Source organism: Mesoplodon mirus (genome assembly GCF_964341445.2).
Source record: "Mesoplodon mirus genome assembly, chromosome: 4".
Taxonomy (NCBI): Eukaryota; Metazoa; Chordata; class Mammalia; order Artiodactyla; family Ziphiidae; genus Mesoplodon; species Mesoplodon mirus.
The window spans coordinates 140,157,747-140,180,293 of NC_138979.1; the positions used below are offsets into that span (position 1 = coordinate 140,157,747).

At 44.4% G+C, this 22,547-nt stretch overlaps 1 protein-coding gene across 2 annotated transcripts in view; it reads right to left on the bottom strand.

Moving 5' to 3' along the window:
* Positions 1–18,591, bottom strand: part of NID2 (nidogen 2) — a 77,696-nt gene extending 59,105 nt beyond the window's left edge. The window contains exons 1-4 of one of the 2 annotated variants that reach the window (XM_082617408.1): positions 18,267–18,591; positions 17,291–17,599; positions 7,800–8,032; positions 857–1,569 (exon numbers count right to left, since the gene is read on the bottom strand). In XM_082617408.1, coding sequence (XP_082473534.1) covers positions 857–1,569; positions 7,800–8,032; positions 17,291–17,599; positions 18,267–18,497 — 1,486 coding nt within the window. In that variant the 5' untranslated portion in view covers positions 18,498–18,591. The remainder of the gene's footprint in view (positions 1–856; positions 1,570–7,799; positions 8,033–17,290; positions 17,600–18,266) is intronic. The other variant, XM_082617407.1, reaches the window with a different exon arrangement.
* Between the last annotated feature and the right edge of the window lie 3,956 nt (positions 18,592–22,547).

Sequence of the window (22,547 nt, forward strand, 5' to 3'; positions counted from 1 at the left end):
ACCTCTGACCTCTCTCCTCCTGTCAGAGGTCAGATGAGCAGTCCCTGGAACAAATGGGATGAATCCGTGGCCAGTTTCCCATTCAGGTGTTTACATCTCTGACTGGGAAGAAAGAGCTGACATGACAAGTCTCACCTTCAATAGAAGGTGACATGGGCTCCGTGTCTGTATTAATTAACCGTCACCTCCCCTGGGCATTTCTCTGCTGGCCCCTCGCTCTGGTCAGTGAGTCATGAAATGAGGGCAAGGCTCGGGGGAGCTGACTAGCACAGCTGCACAGCCGTGAACCAGAAATGACAAGACACAGGTGGTTTGCAGTTTTCTCTCCCCAGGGCTCCCCTCTCCCACAGCCCACCGCCGTGTCTCTAAGCGAGGGGAGCACCGGGGTCATCCCATCACAGAGGAAGAATCTGGAATGTTCATCCGAGCCAGCACAACTCGCTGCTTGAAACTAAAGCCTGAAGCCCTCCATTATCGTAATGTGTGCGAAGCCTCAAAACGCTTTACCTTTGCTGAACTTTCAAACTGAAATAACTTCATTCCACGTGAGAGCACAGCTGGCACGAGCAACCCCGGTTCTTCCCCACGGGATTCATGGGGCCCATTTTAAAAATAAATAAATAAATAAATAAAACATTAGTAATGGTCAAGAGATTCCAAACAGAATTTGCCTGCCAAGATTTCTTTGGCAAAGGAAAGATACTCTATCTCCTGAAACAATGGGTTTTAGAAATCAGTCCCAAGCTTCTTTTTGCGAAACGCTTCCTCAACTCGCTTGAGAGAAAATTCACGACTCTCTGGAAGATCAGCATTTTTTTCAATGAATTCTTAGTACCCAGGGTTCAAACCCACTTACCCTCAGTGTTGGAACTGATGTCGTCCTCCACTCCGACCACTTGCCTCCTGCGACCCAGGGGTGGAGCGTGATCCGGCCCGGGGTAATTTGCAAGAACGGCCTCTCCTCCTGGATGGGCTGGAGGAACATCCCTGTCTGCAGGCTGTGCCCGTCCATCTGGGTAGGGAGGCGGGGCTTGCTGGGAAGGATCCAGTGAATCTCCAGTCTCTGGTGGGGCAGGGACTGTGGTCCCTGGCTGTTCAGAAGACTCAACTCGGCCTTTAAAATCTGGGGCATCTATCTCCCCCTGAGGTCTCCCCTCTTTGGTTTGAGGGTTCAAGGTGGCAGAGTCTGTTTCAGGCCCATCCCTAGATGTTGGACGTGGCAAAGGGGAAGCCAGGTCAGAATCTGGCGGAGAGATCGCACCTCCTAACGGCCTCGAATCAGCTTTTGAGTGGAAGGAGACATCGACTGTGCTGTGGCCATTCGATGCTTCCTCTGGCTCAGCAGCGTGGGGGTATTCGACGTCCTCCTCGTTCTCATCATAATAATCCAAGTTGTCCTCAGTGTAGTCACCCTCCAGGGCCGCAGCACGGCTAAAGGAATGTCCCAGGGGAGCTGAAGGGTTGGCTTTGGAAAGGTCTCCTCCAACTGTTGCTGGCCTGACATTGTCCAATGGGGAGGTGCTGCCAATATGAAAAGCCCACACTCCAGGAATCCCCAGGTTGCTGTGTCTAAACAAAAAGGAAACAGGACTTTGTCACAGAAGTGTCCATCCACCACCTTCCCACAAAGGCGAGCGATTTATTTTAAAACTGAAAGACTATTAAGATCAGATTCAGAGTTTTCACTGGCAGGAAACCCAAATAAAACCAAACTTACACGGTAACTAAAGATTATACTGGAATTTTGATGTAAACTACCTCTTATTCAACAATGGGTTTCAAAGGCCATGTGTCTACCGAATGCCAGACCCTCAAATCAGAATTCTGCTCTACATGTTTTATGCCAGACCCTCAAATCAGAATTGCCAGACCCTCAAATCAGAATTCTGCTCTACGTTTTATCTAAATGGCTATTTGAAAACAAATAGGGAATGTGGGAGTATTTTATCCTTCCTCTACTTTTTTTTTTTTTTTTTGCGGTACGTGGGCCTCTCACTGTTGTGGTCTCTCTCGTTGCGGAGCACAGGCTCTGGACGCGCAGGCTCAGCGGCCATGGCTCACGGGCCCAGCCGCTCCGCGGCATGTGGGATCTTCCCAGACCGGGGCACGAACCCGTGTCCCCTGCATCAGCAGGTGGACTCTCAACCACTGCGCCACCAGGGAAGTCCCCTTCCTCTACTTTTAACAAACTCAAGAACACATATGCTTAAACATTTTTGCCAAACCCTTAAACAACATTTTTTATTTGAGAGTTAGTTACATGCCCAGTGTTTAACATTCTTCAACACAACTTGCAAGGTAGGGGCAGTGATCATGACCAATTTTTCAGAGGAGAAAACAGGTTTAGAGAGATTAATCGTCTTAAGGTTGCACAATTAATAACTGACAGAGCTTGGACTTGAACTTAGCACTACGTAGCACCAAAGCCCATGTTCTGAACATCCACATTACGTCAGAAAACTAATACACTAGTCAGTCCACATCCTAATTATCTTACTCCACATTACAGAATGTTAGAGACAATTTGCGGTTTAGTCACATGGATTAATCAATCAACTAATTCACAGAGACTGGTGAACCCATGTCAAAAAATTCAAAGAAACAGAAATGCCTAAGTCTCAAAACTGTTGAGCAAATGTAGAACAAAGTTAAGGGGAAAATAAGAAAGCAAGTTAATCAAACTGCCAACAGGTCACAGGTGAGAGGTATCCAGAAATCTGGAGCCAGGGAGCTCACGCGTTTCCCCCACTAGAAAAGAACACGGGCTCCATTCAGCCTTCCAAATATCCCAGCGATCCATTATTTTAGTCAGTGATACATTCCAAAGAGGATAACCCCATACACAATTTCAAAAAAATAAGAAAACACCTGAAGGAGCAAAGGGTCTGGCTGGCTTGAATACACCCATTTCTGTACTCTCTGGCATATGGCCCAAACACCAGGCTCTAAGTCTCTCATGCTGTGGGATTTCCCCAAAAGTCAGTCCATGAGAAGTCAGTTAATGACTAATAAAACAACAGGAAATTCATTGAGTCATGTAAGGACGAGAGACTTTTGCTCATTTGGGTTGGTACTCATCATATTCATGCGGATTTCTACAGCACTAATGTGTTTAACACAATTCCAAGAATCAGTCAGTCAATCCCCACCCCCTTGCATATTGCTGTTGTTGCCACTGCTGCTGTTGTAGTTAGTTCAGGGAAACAGGAGCATAGAAAGCAAAACTGTGACCCTTTGTGCAGTATGCTATGTAGACTTGGTAGGTTCTAAGAATTAATGCCGGTGCTTTTTGGCAAGCAAGCAAGGAGCGCTAAAGGAGGTAAGAGAGAACTCTGAACATCTGAGGATGTTGAGTTTATTATCGCATCAAAGGTGTTGCAGCTGTGAAATTTCCTCTTGAAGTCAGAAACAGAAAACTATAAAAGCTTAAAACAGTAGGAAAATACAAATTATGACAGATAAAAGCTAAATAAAATAATCTTCTAATTAAATATAAATCACTACCCTGGCTTTTGTCATTGTGCATGATGAGAAAGTAGCCAGTTTGAGTTTATCCTAAAATCCAAGGTCATTTGGAAAGCTTAGTGACAGAAAGAACTTTATTTCCTAGAAAGGAAAACAAGGCTACAAAATGAGATGACGGTGCCTTCCTCCCTGGGTTGTTAGGAGGATTAAGTTAGAAAATCACATAAAATGTTCAGCATGGGGCCCTGCATGTAATAAGTACTTAGTAACTACTGTCTTCCAGGAGATAGAAAAGTATAATCTCAAAAAATACAAATGTGTACATTCATGTTTAAATGTGCAGAAGAAGAGTTATGACAAACACACTATGAATTATATAATTTATGACCTCTGAGCTTAAAATTATGAGACAAATTTGAGGAAGACAACAATTCCACTGACTAGGAGAATAACTTCATTTTTTAGAGATGCATACTGAAGCATTGAGGAGTGAATGGCATGCTGTGTGTCACTTACTTTAAATTACTTATGCAAAAAAGAAAAAAAATGATGAAGATGGCAAAATGTCAACAGCTTGTAAATCTAGATGATTCCCTCCACTTTTCTGCATATTTTTGAAATTTTAACTAATGAATGCTGGAGAGGGTGTGGAGAAAAAGGAACCCTCCTATACTGTTGGTGGGAATGTAAATTGATAACAGCCACTATGGAAAACAGCATAGAGGTTCCTTAAAAAACTAAAAATAGAGTTACCATATGATCCTGCAATCCCACTCACTCCTGGGCATATATTCGGAGAAAACTATAATTCAAAAAGATACATGCACCCCAATGTTCATTGCAGCACTGTTTACAATAGCCAAGACATTGAACCAACATAAATGTCCACTGACAGATGAATGGATAAAGAAGATGTGGTACATATATACAATGGAATACTACTCAACCATAAAAAAGAATGAAATAATGCCATTTGCAGCAACATGGATGGACCTAGAGATTATCATACTAAGTGAAGTAAGCCAGGCAGAGAAAGACAAATATCACATGGTATCGCTTATATATGGAATCTTTTTAAAAAAAAGATACAACTAAACTTATTTACAAAACAGAAACAGACCCACAGACATAGAAAACAAACTTATGGTTACCAAAGGGGAAAGGCGGGGAGGGATAAATTAGGAGTTTGAGATTAACATATACACACTACTATATATAAAATAGATAACCAATAAGGACCTACGGAATGGCACAGGGAACTATATTCAGTATCTTGTAATACCCTATAATGGCAAAGAATTTGGAAAAAAAAATATCTGAATCACTTTGCTGTACACCTGAAACTAATACAACACTGTAAATCAACTATACTTCAATAAAACACACACACACTCACCAGATAAATAAATAAATAAATATATAAATAAATGTAAAATAGAAGATTAAATTGAGGAACATTTCTATAATTTGGAGGTAGAGAAGGCCTTTCTAAGAATAATACCAAGACCTGAAATCATAAAGGAAAAGGACAATAATTTTGACAACCCTAAACTTATACCTTCTAGATCATAACTAACTTTAAAGATGAACAACTAGATAAAAATATTCACAGCATTTGAGAGGAAATATCTTTACTAGGTTTTTTCTTATTTGTTAAAGGTCTTTGTAAACACCTCAATAGAAAATAGCACAGAAATGGCTATTAACCATAGGAAAAGGTGTGCAGTTTTACTAGTAATCTTCTAAAGAAATTAGAGTGAAAATATGAACATTTTACACCTATCAGATTCACAAATACTAGAAAGACTAGAAGCTTGTAGGAAACAGACACTGTTGATCACAGCCCTCCTTACTGGTGAGAATGTAAGTTGGTGCAGGGTTTCTGAAAGGCAGTTGGTTAGCATACATTAAAATGTTACACTGCATATATCCCTTCTCAGCAATTCTACTTTCAAGAATTTATCTTTAAGACAAATGAGCATCTGAGCAATGTGTATTATTTTGTTTACTGAAACAATAATTATAAAAGGAAAAACGAGAAATATAAGTTAAATGTTCATCAATAAGTTATTGTCTTAATAATACAGGCTATATATGATGCCATGTTTGATAGCATTCAAGTAATAATATAACAGATATCTTACTGAAAGACACCCATAGACAGTAAATGGGAAGATGCCATATGTATAACAAAAGAACCATTTTGGTTTTGAAAAAGGTTTTGCATAAACCTAAAATTCTGGAATGACTGTTAATAATGGTTATCACTTGAAGTAGTGAGAATGGGTAATTTTTACTTTTATTTCACGTTTCTCGGCATTGTTTGTACTTTATTTTAGTTTTTATACTAAGTACAGATTCTACTAAAGAAAAATTCCTCTGACGGTCATTTTGGCCCCATATCTTCCACTTTCAATCAAGCAACTCAGAGGTTTCTATGAAGCATGAAAGATAAAGATGAGGTAGGCATGGAGGGAGGTAAATGGAAGTGGTGTTTGTGTGTACGTGTGTGTCTGTGTGTGCGTGCGTGTGTCTGTATGAGTTCTTAGAGGCCGTTATGGCTATGGTGGGGGGAACACGTCTGCTTTTTCCCTCCGGCTTTTCGGCCCTCGCTGCCTCCTGTACCCTGAGGAGGTGTTAGCACTTACTCCCATGCTCTGGAACTGTTGTTTGTCCATCTACTCTAGGAGAGTGCAGGTTGCTTGCGTGCAGGGCCTGGGCCTTAGACATCTTTCTCTTTCCAGCTCTTGGCCCATGGTGAGCTCTCGATAATGTCTGAGAGGCAGAGAACCTGTGGGCTCCAGAGTAGAAGAGGAGGGTGGAACCAGGGGAGAGGGAACAAGGAGCTAAGTTTTCTCCAGAGTCAAGACTAAAAGGCAACCTTGCTGGAGCTCAGAAGATGTCCGACATGAGTCATGAGAAGGGGAAAGCAGGCCAGGATTCAGCATAAAATAAGTAGTTCAGAGCTCCAGACTTGTGGTTGAATTTTGGCTTTGCCACTTCATAACTTTGAGATTATAGGCAATTTAACTTCCCTAAGCTCATGTGTCACATTGAGAAAAGAGAAGAACTTACCCCCTGAGATTCTTGTTGAGTTTTAATTAAGAGAACTTCTGGAAAGTGTATAGCACAATGTTGGCATACAGTAAGCTCTCAATAGATGTCAGCTCTGAGTAACCCTATTTGGTTGTAGGGCCTGCTCTCTGGTCTCTCAGTAAAGCAGATGGCATGCAAAAGTGTAAGATGTTCCAGTACCCAGGACTCATGTAACGAAACTTAGAGGCGTCAAAGGAGGCCAGGTAACCAATGTATTCTGTCTGCCTTCTAGACCAGTATTCAGGGAAGGGATAAAAGCAGAGATTTTTTTTTAGAGCCTGGAAATTATTAAATATCAACAGGTGCCAACCCAGCTACTGGGCACGATGTGGATGAGCAGAGTGAGCTTATGTGATGGGACTAAGGAATGTGCTTGGTCCCAGGCATTGCATGGAAAACCCTCAGGACGATTTCAGATAATGAAGCTACTGAGAAATCCTAAGGCTTCCAAAAATCTACCAATCTGTTTGTTTGGTTTTCCTTTTTTTTCCCCAAATTACACTACTCTTGACTTTTTTTTTTTTTACATCTTTATTGGAGTATAATTGCTTTACAATGGTGTGTTAGTTTCTGCTTTATAACAAAGTGAATCAGTTATACATATACATATGTTCCCATATCTCTTCCCTCTGGCGTCTCCCTCCCTCCCACCCTCCCTGTTCCACCCCTCTAGGTGGTCACAAAGCACCGAGCTGATCTCCCTGTGCCATGCGGCTGCTTCCCACTAGCTATCTATTTTACGTTTGGTACTGTATATATGTCCATGCCACTCTCTCGCTTTGTCACAGCTTACCCTTCCCCTTCCTATCTGTCCAAAAGACTAACTCACAATGTCTCCAGCTGTGAAAGGATTAACCTGGAAAAACCTCAACCTGGGCAGTTGTATTACTGGGTAGTTTTATGTGGTTCCAAGGGCAATGTTTTCCATGGCAAGCCTCAGTGGCTGTGCTCACACACACACACACACACACACACACACACACACACACACAGACACACACACACACACAGAGTTCTGTTTCTGGTATCTATAGCCAATAGGGCGGGAAAAATAAAGGACCGTTTATATTTTGGTCAATGTGCTCCTCCCAGGGTCTAGCCTAGTTCCTGGTTTTGATCTGATCCCTTGCTTAGAAACCATGGAGATGATATTTAATGGGTAGGGCCACTCAAGTTTAGGTAGCTCCTAAGGGTCTTTACATTCCAACAGGAAAGGGCATAAGCCCTATGTTACTTACTGGTAGAGATTTTTCACAGACTGTTCAGTGCTAGTCAAGCTGAAATATGGTCCCTCTCTCTTCAGGTCATCGACCTCCCCTCTGCAGAAGCCCACCCTGGCTGGAAGCTCGAGCTGGACATTGTAAGATTCTTTGGGGCGGGTTCCAAAGAACTGAAGGCCATTGGCAGGATAAAGAAAGAGGGCGTAGGTGTCAGACTTATCAGATGCCAAAACTGCTTGGAAAGTATTCAGCTGTGAAAAAAAAAAAAGAAAATATTCTTAATAAAACAAACAAAAAACAAAAAACAAAAACCCAAAGCATTATAAAATGCAAAGGGTTGTCCCCCTTCTCAGGAGTTCTCTAAATTGTTTTTACACATAATATTCTTTTAAATTTCCTCTCCAAGTTATAAACATAATTACATCAGCTATATTATTGTTATAATCATCTTTTATCAATTTAGATTAATAGTTGAAATATGCATAGGTAAAAAAAACACTGGTTAAAAAAATCAAACTATTTTTTAAGGTTTCAAACTTCTTTCATCCAAACTTCTTTCAGAGCTGAGAGCAAGTAGCAAAATTAACTTGTACATTCCCACAGCCACTGCCCTAGTTTTCTGCCCTGGGCACTCATCTGGATCATTCATTCACTCATTCATTCAATCATTCACTTATTTACTGAATGCCCACTATGGGCAGGGGTGGTATGAGGCACTGGCTGATCAAAAGGTCTCCTTACTGTTCCCAAAGCCTTACTCTCTATTCTCTTCCATCCACCTTTTTTTTTAATATATAAATTTATTTTATTTATTTATTTTTGGCTGTGTTGGGTCTTCGTTGCTGCACACAGGCTTTCTCTAGTTGCGGCGAGCGGGGGCTACTCTTTGTTGGAGTGTGCGGGCTTCTCATTGCAGTGGCTCCTCTTGTTGCATGCAGAGCATGGACTGTAGGCACATGGGCTTCAGTAGTTGTGGCACGTGGGCTCAGTAGTTGTGGTGCACGGGCTTAGTTGCTCCGTGGCATGTGGGATCTTCCTGGACCAGGGCTCGAACCCATGTCCCCTGCATTGGTAGGCAGATTCTTAACCACTGCACCACCAGGGAAGCCCCGATCTACCTTTTGACACCAGCACCAGAGTTACCCTTCCCTTATTTCTCAGATGAGGAAACAAAGACATAGGGGCTAAGAGATCTGCCTAAGGTCAGGCTACTAGTATGCAGTGGCAGGCCAGCCAGGGTCCCTGCCCTGCACCACCAGGCTGTGCCAACCACTCCTTGGCCGGCCATCTCAGGTGATTTATAAGCTGCAAACTCTCTTCTCAGGCTCAGATCCCCTGCATCTCCACCAGATTATTTAATATTGCCCATTTGTCCCATGTACTTTGATGCTTCTGCACATTTGCTCACGTTTTCCCGTGCATGGGAACACTCCTGACCTTCTAATGCTGCCCCTCTGAGGAGTTTGGCGATTCCCTGTAGATTTATTGCTGTTCTCTGACCCTCTGCAGTATCTTAGTGTTTCAAGTTAGCACTCACCTCATTTTGCCTGGTTAGCTGCTTACATGTTTGTAAACTCAGTTCGTTAATTCATTTGTACATTACTTCAAACAGCCAGGTGCCTATTAAGCACTCGACAGTATGCTTGGCGCAAAGAGGCCAAGGAACAAAGGACACAGCCGCTGCCCAGGACAGTCTCAGAGCTTAGGACAGAGAAGCAGCCACGGCTGGAATTCTAGGAGAATTGCTGGAGGAGGTAGTGGAGGCCAGAAAGGAGGGCGTGGGCCCAACACCTTAAGGGCTGGGGTGGGGAGGCGTTGCAGGGGCTGCCTGTGAACATTAATAAACACTGCAGAAGCCAAAGCAGACCAGAAAGAGAGGCCAGGAGCGTGAGTTAGCCACAGACTCAGCACCCAGGTCCTTATAGAACCACTCCTTAAGGTTTGACATACTCTCGTATTTTCAACAAGACACATTTTTGCCTTTACCTACATCCAGCTATCTCCCCCCACCCAAATGATCAGTTAATGGTGCTTGAGTATCTTAAAAAAGATGTTGTATTAAGGTCTCTGAGAACACCTCTCACTAAATCCCACTCCTTTTACAATTTAGCAGGCAGCAGGGGAGGTATTTATAAATACCATCACTTCCTAAATAATGGGGCTCCTAGAAACGTTATTTACTGATAAGTAGCACGGTTTCCCCATTTTGCTAGACAGACAAAATTAGGCAGAGAGAAGCACATCACATTTTACTAAATGAAATAGCAAACAAGAGGCATGGGTCTGCATTTTGTTCTGTCCTGGGTCCTTCCCCATACGGTGGTCAAGCTCTTTCCTAGTGTTGATTCTTCTTTCCTATGTTTAATTTCAAAGTACAGTTTTGAGGGTTTGCTTACAAGACAAAGAAATTCAGGTGTTAAAATGCTTTTCCAGAAAAAAACCAAAATACTATCCAAACTTTCTTTTAGATCTCCAACACAGAAAAGGTCACCTTGCTTGGCTTGGGTTTTTGCTTTTCTTTCTTTCTTTAAGTTCAGAAACTTAATGATGGGGGGCAGGGGCAGTGTTCATATATTTGTTACTGTTGTCGTTGTTGATCGCTTCATCCGGAAAGCCTGACTTTTCCAAAAACAAATGGCAAGGGATGTTTTCTAGAATTTCCCAAAGCTCGGAAGCCATAACTTCTGCCAAATGTAAACAAAGGCTGTCCTGTATCATGTCTATACAGAGTATATGCTATTCACTACATCATCGATGAATGGAGATTCAATAACTTCAATTTTACTTTAGTCCAAATAAAGTTCAACTAGAGAAAGAAAGGTACTTAAGGAAGAAGGCAGATTCTGTTTTAAAAAGCAAAGCTTTCAAAGTTCCTGGCATTGATTGCCCACAATAAACGTCAGATAGGAGGAATCCTGGGTCTAAGTCAAGAGAAATTCTATAAGATAAGGAGGTCCCATAGATTGCGAAGGAATTGAAGGGGATGGGAGGGGAGGGAAAAAGTAAACAGAGCTGTGCAGGGGAGAGTCTGGCTTTTTACTGTGGGGTCTGGGTATATAGCACTTGATTTTATTCATTCTTTCAGCCAGTCAACAAGTTCATTTCAATGAAAATTTATTCAATGTCTTTTATATGCCATCCTGAGACAAGCACTTATTACAGGTGGCAAGCATTTATTTAATCTACTTGTCTCCACCGAAATAGGCAAATACAGGCATTTTAAATAGAATATAGGATCCCAGAGACCGGCCAAAAAAGTTTGGCTGTTTAAAAACCACCCGCATACCAAATGATCACTTTTAAAGTTCTCTCCGTTCCACAAAATTCTACATCTAATCGCTAAAGTGCCCTCTTCGTGATGTCCTGCAGGGCTCCTCCCCCAGGAGCATGCCTTGCTTGACAGGCTTCCAGACCGGAAAGGTCTTCACATTCCTGGAGAAAAGTCTTCGCAAGAACCCCACATGCTCTGTCCCTGAAGGGAAAGCCTCAGATGGGCTGCCAAACCCCACAAAAGGGTCACCAGTTCCCAACTCCCTCAGTATCCCAGGGAGGAGAGAGGGGGCACCATGGGAAGGGGAACAGGGCCAGTGCTGCAGAGCTTCAAGATCTGCCATCCTGTTATCAGAAAGAGAGAAAAGCCAGAGCCCTCGGCAGAAATCAGGCAGTGCTGGGCTCTCCCTCCCAGGTGTGGGACATTGCTAATCAGTGTTGACGTGATGCTTGGCAGAGGCAGGCTGATAAATAGGAAACATGCCCCTCAAGGAGCTCCTGATTTTTTGCAACTGATTTAATTAATTTCAGCCATCTGGCCAAAAAATCACAACAGTGCCATCCATGTCCCAAAGGGGCTTGCCTAGGGTGGTTTACAAAAACTACAATGAAAATTAAGAAGTAGGGTGTCTCCTACACATGTCACAAAGTTCTCTTCCCTGTCTTCTCTAGGGTCACATGCTGTCTACAGTCATAGCATCGTTGACTTCTGGCCTCCAGTGTTTGGTGTGAACAGTAATCTCCATTCCTTAGTATATTTCTCCATCTCCCGTTACCTATAGGTCACTGTCATATGCAAGATTTTCCCGCGTTCATTTTTTTCTTCCCTAAATCCTACAGATCCTGCCAAAAAGTCAAAAATAAATGCTCAGTACTAGCACGTCACTAATATTATAACCTTCCTGACACTTAGTCTTTAGCAAAACTTCAGCATTTCTTTAACCAATTTCCATATATGTCTCTGTTCTCTATGTCTGCATAGCTATATCTCAGACAGAGGCTAAACTCTTTCAGGTAGACTGTAGACCTCCCCTCTTCTGGACCTCCGCTTCAGAGCTCAAAGAGCTACAACAATGTCCTGCTTTTACCTCTCATTTTCTCCCTGGATCCACCCCTCTCTGTCAATGACTATCATTCCTTGAAACAAGTCAGCATGCCTCACTCCCCATGGTGAAGCCTCCATTGGGAAGTCTTCTGCTCATCTTATGTTACTGCCCCACACCTGCCTTCACCCATTTCTCCAGCCTCAGCTGTCTTGGCCTTCTCCCAGGACACACCCTAGGCCAGAACAATCTCCTGCTGCCCCATTCTCAATATCCATTCTTTCAGCCCAACTTAATACAGGTCAACAATGCATTCCCTGTACCACGCAGATCTATGTAGCCCAGTTCCCTATCCCCCTTCATCCTTCAAACAACAACAAAACAACAGTCTCACCTACCCCGCCCCCCCCAAAAAAAACACAGCTAAAGGAAACATATGGGCAGTATGTCTCCTGCCCGTAAGTTCTTTGAAGGTCAATACTGTGACTTTGCTCTGTGAAGTACCTATGACAGTTCAAGGAGTCTCAGATTGAGTGAGTTGATAAACACCATTTGGTGATATGTTTTTAGATGCAGTAACACCTTGACATTCCTGCAATATCAGGTACCACATCCTGTCACACCCACCACAAACATCCATGGCGAGAAAGGGCAACATCTGAAATAGTTTTAAATGGTAAAGATGCCATTCCTCTGATATCTTCAAGTTTCCAGTAACTCTGCAACATGAAGTTAGTACGCCAAGGTTTAAGAAGGCCATGTAGAATTCACACAGTCCTTCAAGCAAAGTAGATTATTACTTGCCAAAATCTATCTCCAAAGAACTATTAAAACGAGAACTCATGTCACAGAGCTCTTCAAAGTATTCAGAAGAAACTTCAATGTGGGTAATTAAAGAAACATCCTCTCTCCAAACAGAATATCTCCTTTCTAAATGAAACAAATTCTGAAGCCAACTCAGCATATGGCAATGTCTGAAGATTGATTTTAATTAGAAAAGTAAGAGATGATGGATTCTACAAATCTTCCCCCACTCTGCCCCCACCATAAAAAGGCCTAGACAGAAGTTGCAATTTAGAAAAGCTTGTATTTAAAGAGTCCTTAAGTAGAGGACTTACATCACAGCATCCTTACAAGACAGAGAAATAGAGAAATAAAAGAACCAGAATCTGGTCCCATCAACCCAATGTACAGGAACACAGATTGGCTGAGCATATGCACTTGCTAAGTCTAAGGGACCATAATGGCTACTTTAAAATGTCACCTTAGTGAATTCTCACAACAGTACTGTAAGGTAGGAATTGCTACTTTAAAATGTCACTTTAGTGAATTCTCACAACAGTCCTGTAAGGTAGGCATTGCTACTTCATTTTACAGATTAGGAAACTAAGACTGAGGCTGGATCATTGCTTCCAAAGTTACTGGATAACCTTTCATAAACCACTTCTTTCAAAATGTTTTTTATTGTCATTATCTTCACATCAGAAGCATTATTCCCATGCTGCAGATGAAACTGAGAAAAGTAATTAAAGTCACCTTGTCTGTATTATAATTTTCAGTTTCAAATAAGCCCTGATAAAATTGGAATCCTAAAGCTCTAGTGTGACCTCATCACCCCAGAGATTCTGTGCAACTGCTCATCTCTCCGATTCCTCTCACTCAGCTCAACATTGTCTTTCTCTGTTGAAAAAATAAGATAGATGCAGCTGAATTCACTTAAGAGCACTGGAATAGTAATTTGGAAGTAATAAGGAGTCGGTAGTGTCCTTGGAAAAGTTCATTCCAAATTAATTCTTCCTTTGAATGAAATATGGTTCCAAGGACTCTTCTGGTACAAAGATCACATCGAGACAATAAAAAAAACCTCATTTATTGGAAGTCTTTGGAAAAGGTACAACTATTGTTGTGTCTACCTACATCATTTGTGCCAAGGAAATGGGTCCTGCATGAAAAGTCTGGGTAAAAGCAACAATAACAAAAACCTAAGAATCAAGAAATCTGTATTCAAAAAAAAAAAAAAAAAGAAATCTGTATTCTAAACCTGCCTTTGCCTCACTACGTACAGAATTCTAGACAATTGCCTTAACTTACTAGGTAATGGCAAACAATAAGTCTTGCTGTACTTATCTTAAACATGCAGCATTGTTGTGGGAAGACAGCATGATAAAATGTTGTTATAAGAATTAACAAGATATCCTGAATAAACAACATATATAATAATTGTCTAAGTAGTCAGTCTTTCCATTGAACCTTTACCTTCTCAATACAGTCAAAAAGAGCTCTCTTTAAAAAATAAAATAACAGGGCTTCCCTGGTGGCGCAGTGGTTGAGAGTCTGCCTGTCGATGCAGGGAACACGGGTTCGTGCCCCAGTCCAAGAAGATCCCATATGCCACGGAGCAGCTGGGCCCGTGAGCCATGGCCGCTGAACCTGCGCGTCCGGAGCCTGTGCTCCGCAACGGGAGAGGCCACAACAGTGAGAGGCCCGCGTACCGCAAAAATAAATAAATAAATAAATAAATAAATAAATAAAATAAAATAACAAAAAACTTCTGCTTAAAATCCTTCAAAAGCTGCCCAATGCCAAAGAACCAAGTCCAAACTCCTAGCATAGCATGATCTGCCCCTGCTCCATGGCCTTCCCAGCCTCATGTCCCACCACCCTTCCTCTTCAGTACTAAGATACCACATGGAATGCCCCAAACACATTATACAATATAGTCTATGGGTGATATGTCATATGCTACCTCTTCTATTGGGAATGTTCTACTCTACTCAACTCAGATGCAAAGACAATTGCTCACCGAAACTTTCCCAGATCAGGTCCCCTAACAAGGGAGGGATAGAGTTAGTCTCCTTAAGTCAAGATGCTATTTCACTTATCATACTGAATAATAATCAATATCCCTATTAAACTATGACATCCTTAGGAGTAAAGAATGTGTCCTTTCACAGTCTCTACATGTCCTGACATACAGTAAGTGCAAAAACGTTTGCTGGATGAATAAATCTCAACTATGTTTAAATATAAATTACTTACATACATATACATATATGAATATGTCACATATAAGATATATGTTTAGAAAAGAAGACTGGAAGAAAACAATAAAATACTAGCAGTGGTGACCTCTGGTTAGTATAATTATAAACATTATTTTCTAAACTTTGTATTATAAGTATGTTAAACTTTAAATGCTTTTTAAACTTATGGACAAAAGTGAATTAATGAATGCAACATACCTTATTCATTTCTCCAACCCTCCACCTAGACCAATGCCCTGAACAAAGAAGGTGCTCAAAGTCTGTAGTCTGTTCCTGTTTTGTAAATAAGTTCATTTGTATCTTTTTTTTTTAGATTCCACATATAAGCGATAGCATACGATATTTCTCTTTCTCTTTCTGACTTACTTCACTCAGTATGACAATCTCTAGGTCCATCCATGTTGCCGCAAATGGCATTATTTCATTCTTTTTAATGGCTGAGTAATACTCCATTGTATAAATGACTTAGAGAACAAGCTTATGGTTACCAGGGGGGAAGGGATAGTTAGGGAGTTTGAGTCTGACATGTACACACTGCTATATTTAAAATGGATAACCAACTAGGACAGCACAGGGAACTCTGCTCAATGTTATGTGGCAGCCTGGATGGGAGGAGAGTTTGGGGGAGAATGGGCACATCTATATGTATGGCTGAGTTGCTTTGCTGTGCACCTGAAACTATCACAACATTGTTAATCGGCTATACTCCAATATAAAATTTAAAATTTTTTAAAAAAGGTGCTCAGTGTATTTGTTTGAATTGAATGTACTCTGTTGAATTGAATAACTGAAATGTCAAACCTATGCATTAAAAAATTATGCAATAAACAAAACTAGATGTTGCCTGACCCAAAATAAAATGAATGGCAAAAATCAATTCAAATGATTTTTATTTCTAGATCTTCTTTGCTTAGTAAAGCCTGTAGGAAATATTCCTCTTACTCAGGGAGCACAGAATAAGAATGGCCACCATCTTGAATCACTCATTGAGAGTGGGCAAGCTAGTTAATCTCTCTGAACCTACGGAGGATATGTGTCATCTTTCTATAGCTAAGAATCACTTTGATGAGTTAAAATAGAGATAAACTCAAAGAGTTTCAGCCTTTAGAGTTGACATTTTAGATTCAGGTCTAATTTCATAAGAGGAAGCCCTTACCTACCCCAGGAGTGAGGCAGCTCACCTTTTGCCAAGCCACCCTGGCGCCACCTGATGTCCATTTGGAGTACCTTAAATGTTGCTGCCAAGCCTAATGACTGGGCGCTTACGCTGTTTCACTTTCTCAGGTAGGGACTATACAAGGAATCAAGGGCAGTCTCCTGTAAAGTACGGAGCATGTGAACTGGTACCTGGAGGGCAATATGGCAAAGGCTATTAAAACCTTATTAAAAAATGCATCACTCTGGCCTACCAATTCCGCTTCCTGGAATGTCAACTAGTGACATGGTACAAAGATTTAGCTTAAGAAAGAAAAAGTGCTTCACAAATTTATAATGATGAAAAATTGGAAATAACCTTGCTGACCACTGGGCACAATGAGAAATCCACTGGATGGAATATATGCAAACATTAACAGTGATGTTGTAGAAGTGTATTTACTGACAGCTAAACATATTCACAATTTACTAATTAGTGAAAAAAATTACAAAACCGTATGTGCAATGTGAACTCATCATTAATAGACAGTGATAGATACAGATATGGATAGGAAAAAGCTCTGGCAGATGCACACGAAACTGTTTAACAGTGGTTATCTTTGAGTGGCAGGAAAATGAGTGGTTGTTCTTTTTAAAATTGCCAGCATTTTCTGATGTTTTTCCTTCAATGAACATATAATTAGAAATCATTCTTCTATATATGAGGTGATTCTAAAAACAATCAAACCATAAACCCCTTCTGCATGTGCAGTGGGGCACTCACATCCCTTAAGCAGTTCTTGCAAGAGTGACCTCTCAGACCCTCAGAGAAAGCTTGGAGAAAACAGCCTTCTTCACTTCCGAGCCACTTCAGCCCTGGTGCCGCCAAACTATACATCAGAGTTAGCGGGAGAGCAGACTCCGGAAAAATTTCAAGCCAGTCCCTGGGTTCCAGCCCAGAATCCAAGCCCATCCCTCGGTTGGCACAGAGGCCAAGCAAGCATCCCTGGTCGCTTACCTCTCCCGAGGGCGGGGCCCAGCGCGTGGCCTCCTCGTAGGCGCCCACCTGCTCCCAGGTAGCCAGGAAGGCGTGGGTGGGGGTGAAGTGCGCGCCGGAGCGCGGGAAGCCTGCGCGCACGTAGCGGGCGGCCAGGCCAAGCACCGCCGGGGAGGTGTCCTCGCGGTAAAGGACCCGGCCCCTGCCGTGACTCGTGTCGATGTCGGCCAGGAAAGGGGCGATGGCCGGGAAGTCTGTGGGGAAATCATCGTCCACATACTGGGTTTCCCTGGGGAAGTCCTGGGTGGAGATGATGCCGTTGGTGACCACCTGGGGGACGAGGGGGACAAAAGTGTGACGGTCGCGTACGTTGCAGGAAGCCCAAGGAGGGCCACCACAGGTCCGGACGCGAGCGCCCACCCTGGCTCCGTGAAGAGGGAAGGGAACCGCCCCGGGCATGAAGCTCTCCCTTCCCCATCGGCTGGGAGCCCGATTCCTGGTTCAGGGCGACCAGCGCAACTTCAGCCGGCGTCCCACCCGTCACCCCTACCCCACAAGGGCGGTGCAATAGGTCCAGGAGCCCTAAAACTCGTTCACGTTATCTTCTCACTTCTCGCACAACCCTGGAAAAAGCTACGGGTCGGAGGAGGGAACACCCAGCTTTGCAGACGTGCACAGCCTCCTCGCTGTCCTAACTGGAAACCCCACTGGCCGGCTTAGCAATCCCACCTTCTTTTCTGCCTGGGACTCTTATGCGGCTGCGAACAATTCTTACCCCTTCCCCCCGCCCCCCTGAAGCAGGGAAAAGCAGCGGGTCCCGCAACAGCATCGCTGCAAAGCCAGGTCCCACCCCGAGGGCGCTCGGGGACAGCCGACTGTGCGGACTATTTCCTCCCTTCGGAAGGCAGGGGTTCGCTGAGAGCCGCACTACACTGGCGCCTGTTCAGAAGCTGCAAGAAACCTGCAGAATCCCGCACCAGGAAGAAGCTAAACTTACGTAGAGTTCGCTGAATTGGGCTTCATAGAAGCGCAGGGGAAGCGCCAGCTTCACGGCAGCCGAGCTTTCGTCGTCGCCTTCCTGCAGGAGCTGGTCCCCTAGCGACTGCCCGTAGGGGAAGAGCTCGCCCGGGTGCAGCGCCGTGGCCCGGGACAGCAGCAGCAGCAGCAGCAGCAGCAGCGGCGGCGGCGGCGGCAGCGCGGGCCGCCCGTCCGCCCGGTCCCCCCGCATGCTCTCTCGGCCCTGGACTGCCCCGCGGCAGAGCGCGTCGCGGCCCCGCCAGCCAGCCCACTAGCCCAGCCGCGCTGGCCTCCAACCTGGATCCCGGCGGGGTCCCGGGCGGGGCGGGACTCCGGGCCCTCCCAGAGCGCTGATTGGCTGCGGCCCTGGTCCCGGGACCAATCGCCGGTTCTGAGAAAGTTCGACAGCGGCCACCACATCTGGTTCTCGTTTAAGTTTTCTAAGGCAGTGGTCACCGGACCGGCGGGGCTGGCGGGGTGAAACATCCCGGCCAGGGGTGGTCTGAACCACTTCTCCTCCGCCTCCGCCTCCGCTCCCCGAGAGCTCGCGGGGTCACCCTCACCCTCCTCTCGGGGTCACCCTCACCCTCCTCTCGGGGCTGCCCAGGGGTGCCGGCGACTCCCGCCTCCGGGACCAAATGGCCCGCACGGTCCGAAGGAGCAGCGCTGCAGGAGATGACCTCAGCGCCAAGGGGGACCTCGCGGCAGCTTTGTGCAGCTGCTGGCTAGCGCGAAGTGCCCCGCCAGGCTGGCAAGGCGAGGATGGTGCCCTGCCCTGGGGTGCCGGGCGCCCCTCGCCCTCGAGGTCAGGCTCTCGGGACGAGAAGCAAAAGGCACTGTCGCAGCCACAGCTTCCTCGGCCTCATCGCTCCACCCAGAGACGCTGCGGAGAAGCGCGCCTTTGTATGAAGCCGGGGGACTGACTCCTAAATTCCGTCCCCCTCCCGAAGGCCGCCTCCCGGGAGAGCTGGACCGCCCGGGGAGGACTGGGCCACCGGGCCGAAATGCCTGCCAGTTCGGGTCAAGAGCGTTGTTTACCTTCCCCGGGGAAAACCGCACCATGAAACGCGACAGTGTGTGATCGGCTCTGTTTGGGGCATGGAATGAGGCATTCGGTTTGGACACCAAGCAGAAATGGGTCAGGGGCCACGGTGGAGGGACCCCGGGTCTCTCGCCCGCTCCCCGCGGGCATGGAAGCTGCCCTTGACAGCGTCCACGGAGGTGGTAACCCGAGCTCTCCGCGGGACTGGAAATCGCACAACCTCCAAACCAGCTGCGAGGGTGTTCGGGAACCCCATCTACCATAAACATCCCCGCTGCGAAGCTCCAGGAGCCGGACGAGATTTTATTACCAATTTTATTATCAAGAGCTTGATATTTCCCAGATACACTGTTTTCTCTCTCGGGACCCCCATGGGGTCCTTGGAAGCAAAGGTATTTAAAAAGAAGGGAAAAGCAAACCTTTGGAAATGCCTTAAGGGATGCTCAAAAAACAGATTTCTTTTTGTGGGTGTTTATTCCAGTTATACAAATCCTTACTGGCCCACAGGGACAAGCCCTGAAAACTTTGAAAAGATCAGACTGTGAGACTCACAGAATCAACACAAAATGGAAAATTGCCCCAAAGCAGTTTGCTTCCTCAGACTGTGGAGATTTTGTATATTTGGTGTTACAAAAATGTATTTGTGTTTGCATACATGTTCTTTCTTTTGGAGACAGATACTTTCATTGTACTGAGGAGGAATTAGAAGCTCAAAGACATGAGGTGACTTGACTTGCCCAAGGTCACCTAAAGTTACTCCTTGATATGAAATCCTTCACTGGCTTTCTGTAGCTTTTGCAAATCTCTCAAGTGAGAATAATAATAGTTAACATTTATTTAGTGGTGATAAGCCATAAGTTAGTGGGTCAGGCAGACCCTAAGATGGCCCCCAATGATCCCCAGTTCCTGATGTTCACTCCCTTGCATAATCTCTTCCCCTGGAGTAGTAGGCTGGCCTAGTAACTTCTAAACCAAAGAATGTGGCAATAGGGATAAGAAATCATTTCAATGATTAGGCTAAATCTGTCTTGCTAGCTAGCAGACTCTCTCTCCCTGGCTTTGATGAAGCAAGCCATTATGCTGGGAAGGCCCACATAGCAAGGAACTGAGGGCAGGCTCTGGCCAACATCCACAAGGCACTGCCAACAATCATGTAAGTGAGCTTGGAAGTGGATCCTTCCCCAATCATGTCTTGAGATGGCACATTAGCTCTGGCTGACACTCTGACTGCAGCCTTGTGAGAGACCCTGAAGCAGAGGACCCTCACTAAGCAGGGCTCAGATTCCGGACCCACAGATACTTGAGAATTTAATAAAGCCATTTTGTTTTAAGCTGTTATGGTTTGGAATGATTTGTTATGCAGCAACAGATAAGTGATAGAGCTAGACAGACACTGTGCTAAAGAAATCAAGACCTGGGCTTCCCTGGTGGCGCAGTGGTTGAGAGTCCGCCTGCCGATTCAGGGTACACGGGTTCGTGCCCCGTTCCGGAAGGATCCCATGTGCCGCGGAGCGGCTGGGCCCGTGAGCCATGGCCACTGAGCCTGCGCATCCGGAGCCTGTGCTCTGCAGCGGGAGAGGCCACAGCAGTGAGAGGCCAGCGTACCGCAAAAAAAAAAAAAAACGAAATCAAGACGATTTCTGGGTAAAAAAAAAAGAACAGTTACTGCTACATGGCTAGTAAGTACAAGAGCTGTGACTTGAACTCAGATCCGTCTGATTTCTAAACCTCTGCTCTTTAGTTCTAAACCACACTGCCACAAGGCCCTCTGCAAGGCACCTCAAGACTACCTCTCTAACTTCAGCTCTGGCCACCACTGGCCTTTCAGCTGAGACTTTAGTTCTCAAATGCAACCTCCTATTATATGGTTTGGAACATCCCCACATGCTAGTCCCTCTACCTATAATGTTTTTTCCAATCAATCTCATCTAGCCAAAAACTTATTCAAGATTTGAATCAAAACCCTTCTCTTCAGGAAGCTTTCCTGGAAACCAGTCTAACATAGAAGCCCCTTCTCTGCTCCATGTGCCCAGCGCTTGTCATTATCATATCTCCTGCCATCCCTAGTCTCCTCATAGCCCCCTCCCTACCACTACAACACTTGGAGGAAGGGGACTTGATCTCATTCAGGGCCTGCTACAACTCCAGCCTGGCTTGTTGGAAGACCCTTAAAGAAATATTTGTTGAATGAGTGAAGCCAAGCAAGGCAACCTAGGCCTAGGATCCATGTCTACAGCTCACAAGAAACATTCTTGTCCCTACACCACCTTTCCTGCTAATCTGACCTGAGTTTTGTAATCCTCTTTACCAGGCTGCCTAGCGACTCACCTACCACTGCTCTCCAGTTTTTGTCATTCTTTCATTCATTTGTCCATTCAGCAACTATTTCCTGGGAGTTTACCACGACAAACACAACTCTGTAAGAAATAACAGAGCACAAGATGTGACCCTTGACCTTATGGATCTCATAAGCAGTTGCAAAAACAAAGCATAAATATGGGGGAAAAAGGAGCAATCCTGCAATTTAGCATGCATTTAACAGCAAAACGGGCAAAAAATGCCCTTGAACTGAGAGGCTGTCACTAGGTTTGGATCTGATGTTATCTGAATAGGAAAAAGTAGATCCAACAGGGAAGAGGCTGAAATGAGCAGTCCTGAGTCCTGTCTGCATTAAAGAGGCCGAATTCTTTTTGAAATATGAAGCTTTGGACAGCTGTGCTTGAGCAGACACTCCTTTGAACTCTTATTCTAATATTGTTTTTAAAAGACTCTATGGTACCCAAAGAGTGGTTTCTCCTTTAAAATGTCACTTTGGGTCTTGGTGAAAAGAAAAAAATCTGTCATAGCTATTTCACTGGTCAAAGTAAATACTGAAAAAAATATTTCTCTTGTATCCCCAGCTCCAGAGTAGAATTTCCATGACCTGCCAGACTAGCTAAAGAGGCAGAGGCCCTTCCAGGCTGGAAGTTATAGAGGACTTCTCTAGACATTTTTAGTCCTCTTGGATTGGATCTTCAGAGTAATTGCTTGAGAGGTAAGATTCTCAAGTGCAGGAGTTTTTATCCCAAGCCAGGGATGGTACCAGATGCCTTGCCAATAGACTTCGGAAAAGTTTTATATTTATATACACTTGTGGTTATATTTCTGTTATAAATACCATGACTTCAAGAATGATGACATTTCCTGTGATTTTAATCAAGAGAATGAAAACACATTTGC